Source organism: Diorhabda sublineata, chromosome 6 (assembly GCF_026230105.1).
Source record: "Diorhabda sublineata isolate icDioSubl1.1 chromosome 6, icDioSubl1.1, whole genome shotgun sequence".
Lineage (NCBI taxonomy): Eukaryota > Metazoa > Arthropoda > Insecta > Coleoptera > Chrysomelidae > Diorhabda > Diorhabda sublineata.
In genome coordinates this window covers 23,798,876-23,820,108 of record NC_079479.1, presented here as the reverse complement: position 1 = coordinate 23,820,108, position 21,233 = coordinate 23,798,876, and the positions used below count along the sequence as shown (strand labels likewise).

At 33.7% G+C, this 21,233-nt stretch overlaps 1 protein-coding gene across 3 annotated transcripts in view; it reads left to right on the top strand.

Annotated features, from left to right (window-relative positions):
- LOC130444827 (uncharacterized) overlaps nucleotides 1-21,233 on the top strand; it is a 315,730-nt gene that overhangs the window by 249,012 nt on the left and 45,485 nt on the right. For all 3 annotated transcript variants that reach the window (XM_056780092.1, XM_056780094.1, XM_056780093.1), the window contains 2 exons: nucleotides 18,158-18,357; nucleotides 20,986-21,145. In XM_056780092.1, coding sequence (XP_056636070.1) covers nucleotides 18,158-18,357; nucleotides 20,986-21,145 — 360 coding nt within the window. The remainder of the gene's footprint in view (nucleotides 1-18,157; nucleotides 18,358-20,985; nucleotides 21,146-21,233) is intronic.

Sequence of the window (21,233 nt, the reverse complement as noted above, 5' to 3'; positions counted from 1 at the left end):
GGTTGCTGTGGATCATTTACAGAACCCAAAAACATGTAAAGAAAAACTGAAATCAGTTCACAAAGCTACTCAAGATTTAATACTTAGGACAATTTATAGTTTATATAAAGAGAACAGGGATGCGACATTAAAAGTAATACAGCAAAAGGTAGCAGATTATCCAGAATACAATTGTTCCAGTTTAGAAACATTTTGTCAGCGTGTGGTTTTAAACACAAAAAACTGAATAACCGGATGGTAATCAAGGATCGTACGATGGCAACAAAATTATTTGCATCAGATAAAAGGCTACCGAAGTTCTAGTAGACACATAATTTATCTAGATGAAACATGGTTTGACAGTCACGATGTAGTAAATCTCGTTTGAGTTGACAATTGTAAAAATTGATGTTTGAATGGGCATGTTCTAAAGAACATGTAAAGAGGTTGTAAAAATTTCTAGCAACAGACCACCAAGAGATTTGGACAAAAGGTGTTGAACATGTTATCAAAGAAGAAGATGGTATCACCCTCTTTACAATCCTTCACAATTCAATCAAATAATCATTCTAGTTCAGATGATTCTGACTACCATTATTATTTATAAACATACTTTGAAATTGAAATGTTTTGTTTTCTTTTGTTTTATTTGCAAAGGATTCATTTTCCTTTATTGTTTCTGCTTTGAAATTCCTTTTTCCAGAAAAAAATGAATGGGGTACAAAAGGGCTCGGTTCACGTTTGATACTTTCTCGCATATTTTTAAAAGTATTTATAAAAAAAAGTAATTTATAAAATGAGGTATCTACGCCTATGGTAGATCAAACAACATTGTAGGCATGGGTTTTTATAGTTTGTATTTGATATTTGAAGAACTATAATTCAAAGTTGTAGCGACGACTACCTTTGTAAATTCCAACATCTATTAATGAGTGATTTTGTTTAATAAATAGATTCTAATGTAAACAATAGACTGAAGTCTAAGTACAGTATGTATCTATAAGTAGGTTTTAGACTTCGTTCTGGGAGCATCTCTTGTTTCTTCAAAAAATTGGAATGCTAGAATAAATAAAATCAAAAACATAAGTTTTTCGTCAAACGAATATTCCTTTGTTCGCGTATTGTAGCACAGTAGTTACTTCGGATTTATTTTTTTTATGTAATCAGTGATTTTTTAAAAGGTATAGGATTTGATTTTGGAAAAAACCACAAAAAAATTGAAAAAATCGATAAAACCTTTATTGGAATCGATAGAACGATTAGTATAATTTGATGTGTGAAGATGCTTTCATGCAAATGTTGGCCGCGGATCCGTTTTAGATAGCCCATTCGCAAGGTCCAATTTTGGCACACTCTTTCCAAATATCGGCCGGTATTTTACGAATAAATGCTTTAATATTTGCTTCCAGTGCGTCAATCGTTGCTGGTTTACCTCTGTAGACATTATCCTTAACATGGTCCCACAAGAAATAGTCCAAAGAAGTTAAATCACACTATCTAGGTGACCAATTGACGGGCCCCAAACATGAGTTAAACTGTTCACCGAAAGCGGCTCTCATCACAAGGTAGCGCTCGCAATTCACAGTAAAACTCCGGCCATCGTCGCTTTTGAAGAAGTACAGTCCATAATCCACACCAAACAGTGACTTTTTCGGGATGCATTGGTAGCTCTTGCAATGCTTCTGGCTGGTATTCACTACAACTGTGACAATTTTGTTTATTGACGTATCCATTTAACCAGAAATGAGCTTCGTCGCTGAACACAATTTTTCGATAAAAAAGTGGATCTCCCTCCAACTTTGTCAACGCCCATTCATTGTAGAAGATCGTGTGGCTTCAATTCTTGCACCAGCCGTATCTTATAGGGTTTTACACCTAAATCCTTTCGCAAAATTTTCCACCTAGTGGAGTAATAGAGGTCCAATTGCTACTAACGACGGCAAATCGACAATTTATCAGTAATACTGGCGGATACAACCGCAATGTTTTTTTCGGTCCTCTGTACGTTTGTGTGTTAGTGGTTTAATGTCCAATAGTGTAAACTGAATTCGAAATTTAGTCACAAGTTTCCGAATAGTTCCCTCAATAGGCCGACTAAACTGCCCATAAATTGGAAGAAGTGCGCGATGCACTCTTTTAACCGAGCATGAATTTTGATAGTAAAATTCAATAATTTGCAAGCGTTGTACGTTCGTAAGTCGATTCATGATTAAATTATAGACCAAACTAAACAAGTTTGACAATGACAAAAGACGCGGTTTACGCGTGATCTGTCAAAAATAGTGTTGCCAAATACCAGCAGAAAAATCAATCGTTAGAATAAAATAAACTTCAATATAAGTACAATATTTCAAAAATTTATTGGCATTTAACCCGGCTCGTCTATCTTAATGAGTCCCAAACAAAGCCTGTAAGTAAAAATATAAACCAACAAAAACTCTTCAACTTAAACCCTTAGTGAGTGAAAACCTCTATAACTCAAATTCCCTTGGTATATATCTTATCGAGGTTCTACTTTAATTGGTTTACAAAATGAAAAAATTACAATTGACGTCTATTATCATTTGATGTTGATCGATGTCTATTGATGTCGATTCATGTCAATTCATGTTATTTGTCCAACGGGATCACATTTTGGTTAATTCGTTTCATTTTCTCCTAATAATGCTGAAATTTTTTTTCGTTTCCCAAATTAAATTAGAAAAATTCAAGCTCACTACATGTTTCCTGTGAGGAGATATCGCTGCTACATAAAGACGGTCGGGCGTACAAAAAGCTAGTAATTTTTTGCAAAAAATGCACTAAAAAATACTAATCCAATTCAGCTGCAATTCCTCAAATACATTTATTATTAATTGACTGACGGATGAGACGCATCAATATTTCAGATTACATTATTCACATTCAAATATGTGCAGCTCTGCAATGTATACTTCAATTTTAAATTTTCGATTGGAAAAGTTCCGCGAAAAAGTATCTGAAACCCTGATTGGGTTTCAAATTACAATATTTCATTGACATTAGAACTTTTCTTATAGTTATAACAACTTTTATGGAATAAATTCGATTGGGTTTTTTTTCAAAACTCAATTCCGATTTCTATATTAATCCGTATATATCATTTTTTATGTCTTTTATTTAGTGACAGGCTTAGATCAATCTTGCTTCCGTATATTTAAAATTAGAGTAATTGAAAGTGTAGATGGATGCTATTAAACTTTGTTATTAAATAACTAGACTAGTGATATAAAATATATTATCACCTTCAATACATACCCCTCCTTTATCCCTACATCGCTCCACGATGGAAGCTTCCATTGTTCGAAACAGTGCAGGAAATATTTTTCTGTCAGTTCTTTCAGGACGCCCGCTGTTGTATCTTTCACCGTTCCAATAGACTCCGATCTTGTTTCGTTCAATTTAGATTCCATTTTTAAGTTTCAGTTATTTGAGGGTTTTAGGCACCCGTTTTGTACACACTTTTCGCATATTAAAATTTTCGTGTCAAATTTGCCGTACATTCCTATAGGTTCAGCATTCGCACAAGCACTTCGCCGACGGTAAAAATGAAAAATTTTTTCGATATTTTCATACCCTTGTTTCAATAAAATATAAGTTTCAGTTATAGTTTTTCCAAGTTTCCTGTGAAATTTCACAACAATCCGTTGCTATATTTTTACGTCAAACCCTAAAAAAACAGCCCCTATATAAACAAAGGCCACGGCTACACTGGTTTGTTTACAGACACGGTAGACATCGCATTCGAAACAGTAGGCTTCAGGCTCAACAGCTGACAGTCATTAACCGTTGGCGTATGCTTACTTTTTCTATAACAGCACTAGTCTCGTTATTTAATCGCAACACCTCGTATAGCTTCTAAGATACATGTACATTCTTATTTGGCCGCCCTGTACTATTGTTCGAATCACGAATGTATATTTAATCATCGTTACAAGCATTTTATTACATAAATAGCTTCAAAAGTAAAAACAGGATTATTAAAGATTCGTTTATTAGTTCAATAACAAATATAAACATAAAAGTGAAGTCGTAAAAAGAAATATAAATATTTTAATTTTAAAAAACTTGTCAATAATACCGTCTATCTAAATTATTTTGATAATCCCTATAGAAAAAAAAATCATAACTTTCGTTAATCCACTCTTGCGCACTGGAATTTAATTTCTTCTACAGGATCGCGGCAATGTACTGGGTGGTAAAATAAAATATACACTACCGGTCAAAAGTTTTTGATTATCCCATAATCCATACATTAAATTATTTCAAAATAATAAACAAATTTCTCTTTCATTCCTTCTTTCTAAAAATATACACTAAGTAGTAATGATATGGCCGTCACAGTCGCTCGATCTAAACCCGATTGAGTTGTGGGAAAAATTAGACAGGGAAGTCAGAAAGCAGTGTTATATTTTCACTTCACATCTTTGGTATAACCTGAAAAACGAATGCGAAAATTATGCACCGAAATAATAAAAACAAAAGGGTGTTACATCAATGAATACACCCTCTGTATGTTCATCGAAACTATACTCTTAAGATTTCCATTCCTTTGGAACAAGTGGAGTCTACGTGACGAGTATCAATATGGAGAAGATGGTATAATATATTCCCATTATAAGACTGCTCTCTTAGTTGCGATATAACATAGGCTAAGCGATTCTACGTGTCGAGTTCACCTGTGCACGCCTGCTATTTTTTCACATACACAATGGACTTTCCAACGAAAAATTTCTTATTGAAAATATGATATATTTTACAAAACAACAAAAGCACAAAGAAAACGTAATGTTCAACGGAATTTGAAATGTTTATGGAGAGCTCAAGAAAAATTTATTAATAGAAACTTCAGTTAATTAAAAATCAATTTCACACAAAAAATTGCTCTATGAAGTTATCATTCCTATAACATCATTTAAGGAAACAAACAGTCTAAGTGAAAAAGCTATTATCAAAAGACCGTTCAAATCAAATTTATCAAAAATTTAATCATCTGCACGTGTAAATACGTGAGGCTCAAATCACTGAGACGAAGATTTCAACCCTTCCGAAACTTGTTCACCGTATTGCTATAAATTTGGTTTATTCAGTCGTCTAGCACATCAACGACATTTAAATTAACAACAGTATATTTATTGGATGTTACTCATAAATCTGAAACAAATCACTCTGTTATGAATTTTCTTACTCTGATAGTACAGGCGATTTTGAGCTAAAACCTTAAATTTTGGTTTTGATTTTCTACATTCTGAATAAGTCTAGCAACTCATAACAAAATTACGGGCACGGGTTTTCGAAATTTTGGAACTTGAATCTCAAAAAAAGTTTGAAACGCGTATAACTCGTACACTATGAGGAATTCGGAAGAAAAACTGCCGCAACAAAATGCAGAGTACAAAATTTTCTACAAAAAAGTATCCCAGTTTGTTCCTAAGCTCAAAATTTTTACCTTAAAATGGGTTTATACACTGAAAAATATTTTGAATCGCGTATAACTGGAAAACTATGAGGATTTCGACACAAACTGCCGGGAAAAAAATGTGGGACGCAATATTCTATACAAAAAAGGTTTCAATTTTTTCCCATTCATGGGAAAGAGACGAGAAGAAAGCATTCGTTCTCTTGAACCAAATATCTGAACGTGCTTTCACAAATACAACTTAAAATTTTCGAATAAACTTACTCTTGGATATTTAAGGACATATTCACGGAAAAACGGGACATTTTGAACTTTGTATGCATTTTAAGAATAAGAATACAACATCCTGTGAATGTTTTTGTAAAAACTTTAAGCTGAGATTCTAAGCTTCAAAATGAAAATATTGATAATAACACGAACGATAAATCTCTCGTGAGATTTGCTTGTTTATATGGCGAGTGATGAAATATATCCATTGAAACTTCCAGTGCTTATGTGGCCAATATACCTCTTCATCTCGTAAGCTTTTCGAAAATTTTCCAAGTCGAAAATTATGCTAGCTTACCCTAGTAAAAAATAGAGCTCTTAACCATCATAATGTATTTTGATTTTTTGAAAACGAAGTAGTTTTTCAAGAGTTTTAGCAGTTTCCTGGAATGTAAATTGGCTTGAATTCTTACTGGCTGGAATTCCCCAGCGGATGCTCCGGCTTTCGGCGTTGAGGGAGATTTACTCAGAAATAGTGGCTCCAACGAAAAAAGGACTAAAAACCTTGTTTGTAGAAAATTTTGTACTCTACATTTTTCGTATGGGTAGATTTTTCGAACTCCTCTTGGTTTTCGAGTTATTCGCGTTTCAATATTGTTTTGAGTTACAAGTTCCGAAATTTCGAAAACCCGTGCCCGTAATGTAATTTTGTTAAGAGTTCCTAGACTTATTCGATAACCAAAAACCTCTGAGAATCTAGAAAATCAGAAACGTCTGCACATAGGCCCCTTGTAATGTTCTGCATATTATTCTGTTTGTATTTCGTTTGTATCCAATATCAGGCTGCTACTCTCTCAATATCATCAAGCCAGCATTTCTGGGGTCTTTCTACTTTTCATCTGATCTCTCTTGCTCGCTATCCTGTGATCTTTAAGGTCCATCTTTCTTCCAACATGACTTATAAACTGCCAAACTATACGCTTTATAATATCTGTGACTTCTGTACGCTTTCTTTCTCGTTAAGGATTATATCTCATGATTCATATACTTTTCTATTTAGATTACTGGAATTAGTTTTGTCCTTTAGTATATTTGACGAAGCTTATCAAATGCTGCTCCAGTTAAACCAATTTTTCTATTCATTGAGGCCCAATTTTATAAGATGACCCAGACATATATACTTTTTGACATTTTCAATAATACCACGAATGATTACATCTGTTGTTGTATCACCCATTATATTTGATTGGTTATGCTCATCGTTAATCCAACGTTCTTTACTACAATATTCAGCTCTTGCAACATTTCTGTAAGCTCCTAATATCACTCCAAATTGAGATTATACTGTATATAAGCCCAAATGTTTATTTAGGATTCGTCGGTTCTTAACCCTTTTTGTTTCCAAGCTAGTTCTTAGAATACGTCTTCCAATGAAACGTTATCTAGGACGAAAGAGATTCAAGTAGGCATAGTAGTTTCACAGGACAATGAAATTCCAAAAGAAAATATTGAAGATCCACTAGAAAATGCAATTCGCTGTAATTCCTTTATTTTGTAATCAAAACTGAAGAAAAATTTTGCTCCAAAGAGGAAAATTTCTACTAAACGCACTTGAAAAATGCTAATTTTTCGCCATATCAATGTTTATAAAGATTATTTCTATCTTTACCATCTTCTTTATTTTCATATATTGTCCTGTCTACGAAAGAAAGAATTCAAATATATAAACAATCGAAGAAGAATGCTGGATTGATAAAGGTGAAGTCGGAATCGTGCTTGGTTGTATGCTGGTACAATCGTGTATCTTAAATTAACATTTACCAGAGGAAAGTACTACCAAAAGAAGGGACAAAAAGTGTACCTAAAACAAAAAGTAAAGTGGCACAAAGTTGATGTGTAAATTTTGTTGCATTTTTACTTACTCACTTGCATAATCCAAATATTTTCTACACTTCTGCAATGTTTCCTTTATTCTTTTCGATCCATTACTTTCCGTCTCATTCCATTTCATTAAATATTTCTTTTTTATGCCGCTACCTCAACTTTCTCATTCTATATTTTTATTGATCTTTTTGCTATTCTTGTTTCGTATACTCTTCGAACTATTTTGTCTCCTAACATTCTTGTCCTACATGTCCTAACCACCTTCTACTTTGATGTTTATAGATTTTGTTCCTATGTGTTATTTCTTATCCTGTCCAATATCTTCCTTAAGTATCTCATCTTCAAACTCTTTATCTTATTTCTTTGTATTTGAATATGTTTGTGACTTTATGAAAAAATTGTGTTTTCATTTCTTTCACTATCTCTTTCTTTGCCAGAAAGGTATTTGTTCTGTTTTGTTCCAATTAGGTATATTCCATGCATTTTTTTATCATTACTTATGATCATTGTCTTCGTTTTTTTCCTTTATCTTCATGCCGTCGTCAAAACTTACATTATATATTCATAAGTATGGGTTCACAGGCCGATACTTGATATCTTTCCTATTCCAATGTCCCTCCTTTTAGTGTATTGCTTTATACTCTCATCAAAAACAAACGAAAAGTGCAACGGGCTTAGTATACATCCTTGTTTCACTCCTCGCGTTGTCTTCATATTTTGCATTCGTTGTATTCCTATATAAGGGTGTGGGGACAAAAATCATATATTTTATATAACTGAATCAGCACCCAATCGCCTGGCTTCCCTTCTTTTTGTTTTTAAATTTTACATTATGGAATTCCAAATTTGTTCAAATTTCATTTTTTATTTTTTCATGTGTAGTTGAGGCATATTATAAACATTTCTAGGCCTCTAAATAAATGGAATGTTTATAGGAAGCAAAAGCTTCTACAAAGTCCTTTGTATAATGAGCAGTTACCATATCTGGCCAAAACACAAAATTTCCTTCCTATAGAATTTCTGGAAGGACAATTGTATGCAATATTAACACATTCGAGTTGAACTTTTTGTGTTTTTGAAATACAGCTCTGAATTTACTTCCTCACCTTTCTGACAATAATAAGTCTTATTATTCGTCGTTCAACAATCGTAAAAATTAAAATACGACTCATTTTCTTTGATAATTTCCAAACCTTTGGCGGGGGAAAACTAGTTTTCTATGAAACTTCCAAGTTCTGATTTTTGTTCTATTTGTTACTTCTCAGAATATTTGCGTGTCGATTATCTTGATAACAAATCTCATACAGATGTTGCGGTCGAATTTAGCTGCCGAAGACATCTTTTGTTTACATACATACAAATATCAGATGGTGAGCAACTGAGTACGTTTCAGAGTTCAGTTTCAAATTGATATTCCAAGTAGCAGCTACGTTTAGCAATCTTTTTAATGAGTATAGCATCTAAATGTACATTTACTGTTAAAGTAAATGCGGAAATCATTACGGAAAGTGAAAAATGGTGCAAACAATGCTGATTTGTGTGAAGAATATAATACAATATACAATATAATACAAAAATAAAAATAAAAACGCAAATCGATTAATCAAGATGTCGAAAAAGTTCTTGTGTGGTTCAAAGTTCAAAGAAGAGAAAACGTATCTTGGGGCGGTCGTTTGCTGCAAGAAAAGGCTAATCATTCAGCCAGATTGTTCAAGAATGGATTTCGCGTATTTGGAAAGCTGAATAAGTCAATTTGTGAGACATGATATTGTTTGTGGACAAGCCTCAGTGTATCATAAAGTAATGAATTGAGTTTATACTGTTATTCAAATATGGGACGCAGACAGACACTGAACGTCAATTCATCGGAACTTCTTTCCTTAGAGAAGTGCACACCTGTGGAATCAGCTACTGATGCACGTCTTTCCGAACACTAAAACCAACAGAACCACTCAATTGTGATAGAGCTACATTACTGTCAAATTCCAAATCTCGCACGTGAAGATTAGATCTATCTGTAGAAATTTGCTTTGTGGGGTGAATTATTTGATAATAAATTTAACTGAACAAAATTTCAATCAAATTTTTAATTGATTGTGCTGTGAGTGGATATCAAAAAAGCAAAGCTGGCCAATCGAAAACGTGACTCCCTCCAAATTTTTTGGAAACTATAGTGACTCACAGCACATGGACCAATGAATTCTCACACATTTTATTTAAATAACTTTCCATTCGGAGTGATAGAAAGAAACAGTGTATTTTCTTGTGTTGTTGGTGTTTAATCAAATGTATAAATTAATACAGAATTAATTATTACGGTTATAACATTCCTGATAAAATCACAATTAAACTGAACAATAATGTAATATAACTTCTAAAATGGTGATTACAGAAAAAAAATATAATTTTAATGAGAGCGATGTACTTGATGGATTGACCGCAAATTATCAATATTTGGCTTTAGTTTTGTAAGGAATAACCGCAAACCTCCCCATTCTGTGGTATTCAATATGCTTCTTTTGAATAAGTTTGTAACAGCACTGAAATCTTTTTTGACAAGATATGACGAGGAAAACGCTATCAAAAGCTTTTGCACAATTCCCTACAGTGCTAAGCTCTTCTTATAATATCACATTCTTCACTTTCGTTTTATCAAATGCAATTATGATCCATGGCGGTATTTCCATCGATAGAATATCTCCAAATCTGAAAATTGGCGCCGGCCAATATTTTCCTTTATAAATTTAAATTTACCATTAAAAGCTGCAATTACACATTTATTATTTTTATTAAATCGGATGTTCCCTTGTAATAATACGCAATGTCTGCTTTAAAATTGATAAGGTCTCGGTATGTGACAGCAATTGTTAGAAATCTTTATTTAGTTTATTCTTGACAATCTTATTTATATTGGTAAAGAATCGAACAAGTTCAGTCAAGATTGCAAGCACATATACAAGTCGTATTAATTTGTACGTCTGAACAAGCGTTGTGGATGGGACGGCGGCCAGCGCGGCAACGGCAAGTCTCGACGCGTTTTACTGAAAAAGGAATAAGTTTTAACAAATAACAGTCGAGATTCTTAACATATTATCTGCCTCTATTGATGAGGTAAGTCAAGCGAACATTTTAGTTCTTCACTATCGAAACCAAAGATATTTTCATGGACCTCCACTTTTTTTATGCCCAATTTTGGCCCCTGTCGAGTCTCCCGTGGAGCTCTTTGGGAATCACCGCTTTAAAATGGTACTAATGTACTTATTATCAATTCGGAATTTTCTGCCTAATTATTTTTTAATTAACGTTTTTATACTTTGGATAAAATCGTCTTATTTTGAATTCAAATAATGAATGCTGTATATACAATGTGTCATAACTGTACAAATTTAATTCTCCGCGTTATTCATTCCATAAATAATGAGATATAATTTCAAACGGTCATTGTCCTCTTGCTCTATATAAAAAAGTGACAACAAAACAATATACAATATAGCAAACGTGATATTTTTAGAGATAATCTCTTGAAAGATTGTATCACTAATGACAAGTACAAATTCGATTGACGTGTTGATAGCAAATCGACTGTGCAGCTAATCTGCTTTTATTTTTGTTTTCGTGTTTATTGAGTTATTGATATTACAAATAAAAATATCATTTTTTTATTATTTTTCTTATTTCTTAATCTAAACTCCAGAAAAGGAACGTATAAGCCTTTTGGCAGGATATAAAGGCGTGGAGACAGAAATAGGTTTTAATAGGGTACATTGACTTCACTCAAAAACCTGCCATGTCGTGTGGCAGATGCAAAAAAGTCGGTAAGAACTAAGGACTAAAACCAAAAAAGATCCTGATTATACACATTCGAGGTTATGCAATGATATAGCAAAAAAATAAGCAGGAAATATAGTTGTCAGGCTATTAAGCGATACACGAAATCGAGTTTATCTGTATGTGTTACAGGGGTTATAAAAACTACTTCCATAGCTGTAATGAAAGCTTTGGTATGGGCAAACAAGCTGCATCAGTGCCCCTCTTTTGAACACAACCCTTCTGTTCCGTTGCAAAATTAATAAATAGAGCAACTACAATACATGAACAGAGTACAGCTTTAAATTATGATGAAATATTTCACCAGGGGTCAAAGGCAAATGAAATCAAAATTAACGGCAGTACTGATAAGTACAGACAAAAAACTGTTAACATGGCATTGTAAGCTCAATAGGCATACAGGATCTTTTAAAAAAATGTGATCACGTTTTTTAGTTCTCTGTATTTTTTGACTTAAATATGAACGAAGTTTTTAGTATGAATCCGTTTTCCAATCTTGCATGAATGATTACCAAGAGCTGCTATCGACACTAATCTTCGTAGCCCTTCGTTTTTGGATGATTTTATGCAACCGTCTCCGTATTTTTGTCAAATGAATCAATGTTTAACTACGTAGTACCTTTAACGTTATAAATTTGAATACATTATGCATTATTCCATTTGAAATCTTATAAATATCTTTATGACAAATTATTCGAAAAGGTCTTATTAAACGATAATTATTTTACGGTAGTTGTTGAAATCATCGTCACTCACGCGAGACCAAAGCACAATGTAACCTCTGATATAAAATGAAATTAGACAAAGTGTACGGAATGGAATGTCTTGGCTACATCAGTTATCGAAGTGTTTTCTTTTGCTTAACGCGATGTACTGGCCACAAATCACGGGTTTCTTTTTAAAAACAAAGATAATACACTTGTGAGCAAAAAATTCGATTCAGGCAATCACGAATATTTGGCAAAAAAAAGATAATGGCGTTAGCTTCAAAACGATATGAAATATTGTAATGTTTCTTGCTTTCACAGTCCAACAATATTTTATAATCGGTAATCACCCTTTTTATGCTAACCTTGAGTCAAAAGGATTTGAGATGCTAAAATCAGAAATAGAATGGAAGCTACAAACTTTTAGCCAGAGACTTTTGACCGCGAACGCGCGACTTGAGTCGATTTTTTTGCTCACGAGTTTATTTGTAAAATGCAAATTTGAATGTATGAAAATTGATCGAAAACGCGACTGACATTGAATCTATTTACAAAACGGTTAACTAAAAAATTAATTGTTATCGGTAGGTAACTGTGTTAATGTTTCATCGACACGCCTGGAGGTTTGTGTATTTTATTCATTTATAATATTAGCCATTCATAAACAATTTTTAGATTGCTATTGAGAAATAATCGGTTGCGTTATTCCACTTTCACGGAAGTTGATGAATTTCTAAAATATGTGGGTTGTTGCTATTTAAATTTTCGGTAATATAGAACAAATAATGTAGACGTTGATGTACTGGCATGATAGATCAATTACGTGTTTTGTGGTTGGTTGATTCGGTATACAGTATAAGACAATAGATGAGAATCTTCTTGTTCATTGAGCCGTCATGACGACTACATTGAATTGAGTTTAATTAATTTCTGATGGAAGTATCGGTTTCCATAATATTAAAAATTCAACTAAATCATATTTAGTTGTACACTGCGGACCGAGATTAACGTATAATTTGAAAAATATCGTGTTTATTTGAATGAAAAAACATGTTTTTATACATTAAACACCCTTAAAGGCATTTAGGATATTACGATTTTATCAACAGTGACCAATGAGCGATTTAATTCTAACTTAATCGAATAAAGTTTGAAATTTGCATATTTTGTCTTCGTAAGTCGAGGAAGTCTCCCGCTAATCCGTTAAGGAAGCGTCTCACCTAGAACAGGAGTCGACAATCTTTTAAGTCAGGAGAGCCAAAAATTACAATCTACAAAATTTTTTGTTGTCTATAGTACTCGCATAAATAAAATTTGTGATTTTTAATGAAAAAACCAAATCTTTTACTCATAAAAAAATATCTATTTAATATTCATATAAACGATTAAACATTTACTCTAAACCCTAACTTGTACTTCAATAAAAAACAATTGGGCATACAAATTCAATAAGAGCGTTGGTTTTGCGTGGTTTTAGAAAGTTTTCATATAATTTTCAAATAACTTGTTTTAACTTTCTAACATTTTCATTTGTTAATTGGCTTCTCACTCTACTATTAACTATATTCATGAAAAAGAATGCTTGCTCGCACGAATATGTCGATTCGAACATAGTGAGCACTTCTGGAGCAATCTGGAAAACTATTCCATGCGGTCGAATATAAGATCCATAACTTGCGGCATTTCTTTCTCAGCTTCCACTTTTGTTGCGCTATGTACACACATTTCTGGACCTCCAACTCTTCTAACTTGCTTTTCAACACTCTAAATGCTCCATTTCACAAAGCTTTACTTTTTAAATCGATCAATTGCATTCCAGTTTCAATTCTAAATGGAGCTCTATCAAGGTAGCAGCGTCAAATTAGCAAAAATCGATAAAAAAATATGCAAAATTTGTAGCTTTTTTGTTGCTATTTAGTTGCTGAAACCGCGATTTTTTGCTTAAGCCTTTCGCGAAAAATCGAAATTACTGCCTAATTCATATAAAGCTAGCATAAAATTTTTATAAATCAATAAATATCGAGTCAACTAGTGAATCAAAATTTGTTGCTGCAAGTAAGTACTACCGAAAATTTAGAAATAAAAGTCGAGTTCAAGCTAACATGTATTAGAAAAATTGTTGCTGATTGCAAGGATCGGCCGTTTTTTAGTTCCTCTTTTGTTGCTCATTCTTCAGGCTCATTTGAACATTGTTAAATGTAGCAACTAAATCTTCTCTCCATTTTTCGTGTAACAAGCCAAGTTAGCATGTGTCAAAAAAATTACTGCTAGTATAAAAAATTCGTCCGGTCTTTTTTTCCTAATTTTCGACAGTACTTACTTGCAGCAACAAATTTTGGTTCACTAGTTGACTCGATATTTATTGATTTATCGAAATTTTATGCTAGCTATATAAGAATTTAGCAGTAATTGCAACTAAATAGCAACGAAAAAAGTGAAAATCTTGCAAATTTTTTTATTGATTTTTACTAATTTGACATTGCTACCTTGATAGAGCTTGTGAATGGCTTGATGTAGATTTCGTTACTATTTGTGTTGAGAGGATTTACTATTAATGCTAGAGAGGTTTTGTTGGTTTTGAATTGCTTAAATCTGTCAGCAAATTCATATTTAATTTTTTATAAGTGTGCTGAAATAATTCGTTTCAATAGTTTACAAATTTAGAATGAAGTAGATTACTGAATATTTGAATATCATCTGCAAAAAGAATTGATTTTTCTTTATAACAAACATATTTTTCTACCAAAATACCGGCTTTCCTTGCAATTTAAAATTCAATCCATTTAATTTCGCTGTGACGTCCACCATGAAGTAAAATTTTTGCAACCAAGCTCAAAGCAAATCGTTTCAACACGTTACCTTTAAAATGAAGAAAAAGGTCTCCATTTCGTTAAACAATTCTACAAACTGACGAGGGCTTTTAACAAGATGATGTTATCAATTTTTATTACCAAATTAATAACCTCAACAAAGCAAAATTTATTTGCTTTGAAGAATCGTTGCTGTCCTGTTCCTGTTCCTGTTATACTTCTGGCTCCACCAGTCGCTATTGAAACAATTTTATTCAAATTAATCCAATTGTCTCAAGGTATTTTTGTACGGAATCCGCTATATCTTCCCCTCTTGTTTGTCCCGAAAGCGGTAGCAATCCTAGAAGCTCTTTTTTTGGACCTTGGGAAGATAAAAAGAGCAACTTATGCTGTGTCTTTTATGTCTCATGACTCGATCGATAGCAAGTGATGAGGCAGAAGAAAGTTGAATATCATTCACCTACAAATTTATTACATTTGAAGACATTTTCTATCTTGTACTGTTGTAGCGGATAATTTTTGATTTTTTTCAAGATTTCTCATTTGATTTTGAAATCACGATCACCGTTCTTCAGTATGAAGCAATCTTTGACGTGGGTCACTGGAACTAAATATCCGCAGCTTCACATCCAAAGAGCCGCAGGTTGCCAACCTCTGACCTAGAACGTTGTCGTGAAGAAACACTTCACGACTCCATCGGTCACACGATTACATTTGAAATCGATTGTGGACCAAAACAGCACGCATCTGGCTTAAAAATTTCTCAAATCCAAGTCTTCAATCAAAATTGAATCTGAACGATGTCAGATGTCCCTTACTATAACGTGTTGAATTTCATTTCATATAATGAATTTTTGCAATTTTTTCGGTTCTCTGGCTAGTAAGGCCACAAAAAATTTCAGTATACAAAGATACCTGTTGACAGGATTAGTCTTAACCTTACAGTAATTAGGTGTGAAGATTAGAAAATGAAGCACTTGATAGAACAACTTTGTAAGATGTGGTTAGTTCGGCGGATTTTGTCTTATCCTGTTTTTTGTATGAATAAAAACACAAAGACATAAGAAAAGAAAGAATCACAAAAGTTTTGCTCGAACAAGTAGAATAGGAGAAGGACTGATAAAGAGAAAAACAATAACACAAATGAATGAACTAGCAAATGACCAGCAAGATTTGAAAATGGAAAAGAAGATAAGAGCATAATGAAAACCAAAACTTTAATGCTCGAAAAGGAATTCTGAAGAAAAAAAAGAAATTTTAATAAAATTTCTACTTAATTCTATGATATTCATCAATTTTTCTTTTTATGTTTTTACCGCGGACATAAACAACAAATTTGATCTTCTAATAACATATTTCATAGTTTATAACTTTCCCTTTTCAAAAACTTTCTATACATTACAATTTCGATGTCATGTACCTTTGATCATTCATGGAATAATGTTGACGACATTAATTTATTTATAATTATTTAGATTTTACATTCTCTTTACGGGTTATGATTTGACACTTTCCAATTGTTAATTAATGTGAAATCTATTTGTTTATTGGTAATCAACATGCGAAAAAAATTTTTATTCTTTACATTCGATACAAAATATCGCCTCTTCGTGCTTGCGAATATACATAGTCGCTGGTAATTGGCACAGGAACGATAATTTTATTTAAATTAATTAATTATCTATCTAATTGTATTTTATTATAAAAAATTTGTTTTCATCTCTATGAGTTTCTTTATTGTTTGCTATAAAGTAGAGTGTTGTCATTTTTACAATTATTCTAGTATAACAATATGGTCTCCTTCAAAGTAATCTCTCTGAGACCAGATGCACTTCTACCAACGCCAACTCATAACATTGCTGAAAGTCTTCAGTTGTGATGCTGTTTAGTTGCCGTATTGTTTCTACCTTGATGGCTTTCACATCTCCCAATCTCCGCCCACGAAGTATGATTTTGCATTTCAGGAACAAGAAGTCGTAAAGGGCTGAATCGGGTAAATAAGTTGAGTGATCTGTCACGGTGATTGAGATTCGGGCAAAAAACTCATGCTCAACTAGAGATGTGTGAAGCGGGGGACGTATTGTCGTGATGAAAGATCCACCTGCCCCCGTGTGCAAAATTCGGTCGAAGTCGGGCCACAGGAGCTCTGAGACGATTCAAAACCTCAACGTAAAAATTTTCGTTCACTCTCTGGCTGGAAGGAGCAAATTATGAACAGTGCCCCTAGAATCAAAGAAAACAATCATCATTGTCTTCATTTGGATTTTCGCGATTGTTTTTGGTTCTCCTGCTAGTTTCGTACAACAAAGACTCGTCTTCAGTAATGACTCGGTCGAGAAAGTCCCCTCTTTCTTCTGCTTCCAACTAATCTCCACAGCACTCAACCTTTTTTGCTTACTGTTCTGGATTAAAGAGTTTCGATACGATTATTGCACACAATTTCTTCATTTCAAGTTTTTGTGTCAGAATTTCGTGAACGATTGTTTTGGGGAGTGAGAGCTCGTCAGCTATCAATCTGACTGTCAATCTACAAGCCCGAATTCTTTCCAAGATTTCCATCAGAACTCGATATCAACGGGCGTCCTGGGCGAGAATCCCCTTTCACTTCTTCTCGGCCTTCCCGGAACCTTTTTAACCGCATGTTCACGGTTGGTTCCTTCAGAGAATTGTCTTCGTGAACTTGTTCCAAATACTCAAAAATCTCACAACCTAGCTTTGCAAAAAACTTGATACTACACACACTATTTACACTACCACTACACCAACACTCACAATTACACTGCCGGACGTTCGTAACAAGGTGTTCACTATGAATATCATCAACGGTTCCAAAAATTCTGAATTATTAGTTAAAGAACTTGATGCTGATGCGCTGTTCCCCAATCAAAGAGAGCGCCATGCTGACGGCAGGTGAAAAAAGGTAACATTAAATGAGCAACCGTTCACTCCTACTTATACGTAGAGCCCTCTGACTCGAACTGAGCGTTGATGGGATTGTCTACAGCAGCACTGCCTGTCACCTGTAAGATAAAGTTATCATTCAACTTTTAAATGCATTTTCCTAACAAAGCTCGTATAAGCCAGATGATCATAATGGTATTGAGAATCATGACAAGACATACGGTAACTCAACTCTACAAGAAACCTTTTCCCTCTAAACCCTTGAATCCACAAAATATAATTCTTATAAGGTTTTTCCTCTTCTGGTGACTTATTTGTAGTTGGTGTATTTTGTGTTGAAATGTACGTGTTTTTATCCATCCAAAATGTTTCTTCAATTAAAATACTGTTTTCTTTTGTTTCAGCTCAATCGGAAATTCCGGTACTACAACGGATGTTTTCGAAGGAAGATTGGGTCTTGCTGGACGCTATGGGAACAGGCCCTACACCAGCTTGTCATGGGAAATTTCTCACGATGCACAAGCGGCGACGCAAAAAGCTTACAACGCGATCTTTAGCACAAGATCATGCAATACTTGATGACATTCATCATGGACAGGTCCAGGTAAGTTTTTATATAGTGTCAAAAAGGAAATTTATCGATATTGATTTGATAATTTGGTAACCTTACATTGTGTCCATCTATTGTGTCCAAAATGTATTTAGATCACGGGCCTTAGAAGGAACAGTACAGAGTGCTACAGTTATTATGGGCGTTAAGTATAGTGGACCCATTTTAAATCTAGCAACACATATTATATGTTTACCTTAACTTCATATACACTTTTCCAGTTTTGCCAACTGCTCTCGACTCATTACCATATACCGTTAGTGTGTATTACATTTTTATTTATATTTATGATGATCTACATTAATAAAACCGTACATAAAATTTAATGTTCGTTGTTAATGTAAAGTGTACACAATTTCTTTGTGTTGTAGACAATGAGTTATGATAGTAATTTGTCGTGAAATGTCGCGCTTGTGCCGGGATCTCTGTTTTCTTGGTTTTATAGCCCGTGGGCCACTGGTGAAAGCAAGAAATTATTAGTTCACGGCTTTTTGTATTATGTCGGACAAATACGTTGAGTATGCTTCACAGTTAATTTTTGCAAAATGGTATTGTGGAACTTGTGAAACAAAGCGTTCATTCTTCAAAAATTCCAAATTTTCGAGTTAGTTTTGTTAGGTTACATGGTTGTAAAAAATAAAATCAAATAAATCGGCTTAAAAAATCATCAACTAAAGTTGTTTTTTTTTGGATACTGCCCTCATTTAATGATCTTCGTATTTATATTGATCTTGAACTTCTGTAGATTGTGTTTTGGAATAACGTGCCTCCTTAGTTGATTCCACAGTACCGATAAATTGAAGATTATCTTGGACAGCTCGAATGAGCATCTCACTGGTAATCAGTTCAGCAATCTTCTTTCTATGCTCTAAGATGTCCCAAGTTTCTGGTCAACTCTGGGTCACTTATAATTTTTTTCTGTCAAAAAGTCAAGAGTCAAGAAACCCCAAGGTAGATAGATAAATCGAATAGATGAATAGATGATAGATAGAATCGTAGCTCCATATGTGCCAGCAATACTACAAGGGATAAGTAATCAATAACTTGTAGAAGATTAGAATCTGTTGGGGAGTGTATAGCTTTTTAGACTTGGAAGGCTTAGAATTAGGCATTTCGGGAACATACACGACTATATTGGTCTTTTGCAAGTGGATGTAAAAATTCGTAATAAAAATCTGGTTTACAGAAGCGATTCAACTTAAAAAACCTTCCATTTAATAGTTGGAATATTTTCATTGGCCGTCCGTTTTCATCCAATCTCTTGAGGTGTCCGAACCATTTGAGAGATTTTGTTTCAATTTTCTTTGCTAGTTATCATTTGCTTCCTTTTTATATTAAGTGTCGAATGTAGAAGGTTTAATATCAAGTCTTGACAGTCATATTCGAACAAAAGATATTCATTTTCAAGAAGATATTTTAGAATTTATTTCAATCGATAATTGAGTTTTATTAGGAACAAAGCAGTAAATTTAAAGTTGCACTTTATATACGATAATCCGTTCTTCAGATATGGTCGACGGTCGTTCTCAGTTGCTCACCCAGTATCGATTTTGTGTAAGCGTTCTAAGGTAGAAAAGGATTTGAGGTTTACCAGCCAACCTACTTATAGTCACTTTTTATTTGCGGTTTAGGATTTGGTTCTATCTGGACATAAAATATCACCAGCACCGTAAATTCGCAACTGCTTTTAATCCTCTACAAGGCCCAGATTCGTCCACCTTTGGAGTATAGCTTGCATATTTGGAGTTTGGCTCTCAAGCACACCCTGAGGATGCTTGACTCAATACAGAAAAGAGCTATTCGACTTATAGGCGATCCACTGTTGATGAGAAACTTGGAAAGTTTAGAGCATCGAAGAAAGGTCGCTGATTTAACTCTGTTTTACCGATACTGCTAAGGCATTGCTTTTCCGAGCAGTCCAACATAATCCCACCTTGAGCAGAATGTCAATTTATCGGGACTCGTTTCTTTAGAGAAAAGAGAATCAGGTACCGTCTTTCACGAATACTACAAGCTACAGAAATAATACGGATTAAAAACGAATTACAGACTGGAGTAGCTGTTTATCGTTTTAATAGGAAGTAACCAAATGGGCTATTAATAATAAGAGCTTGGAGGTACACATCACCAACAGAGAACAGTCAACGGGGAATAATTCTAACACTTGCAAATCTAATGCTTAGTTTAAGCGTTTTGTTTTAAATTTTCTCAATGAAATGGCACTTTATATACGATAATCCATTCTTCAGGTATGGTCGACGGCCGTTCTCAGTTGCCAACTCACTACATCGATTTTGAGTAATTGTTTTAAGGTAGAAAAGGATTTGAGTTTTACCTGCCAACCTACTTATAGTCACTCTATATTCGCGTGGTAGCTGATTTCGAATTTAACATTATTTTTTTCTAAAATTGGAGGAAAAGAACTTTTAAGACTCTTCATAGTGACCAAAACGAGATTGGCCTAGTAGAAGCATTTCGCTTCTCTATTAACTTATCCAAGACTCTTTCCCCTCTTTTTTCTACGAATGGTTGCATTCTTGGAGGCTACAATACATTGTTGGAATGAGTGTGAAGTCTATCGAGTCAGTATCTTATTATAATATCTCTTTATTTTTTTTGCAGAGAATTCTTGACCGATGCGGTAAATGGGCGTTTAATGCCTTTACTTTAGAAACAGTTGCCGGTGGAAGATCGCTGCCCGTTTTATGTGTTCACCTTTTCCACTGGTACGGACTATTAGATTACTTCCATTTAGATGTCGTACGAGTATGGAAGCTATTTAGTGAGTAGACCTTTCAAAGTTTAATTATTTAATCGTAAGTAAAATTTTACATAACCTAGATGTGGGTAAACAAACTTTTTTTGGAATA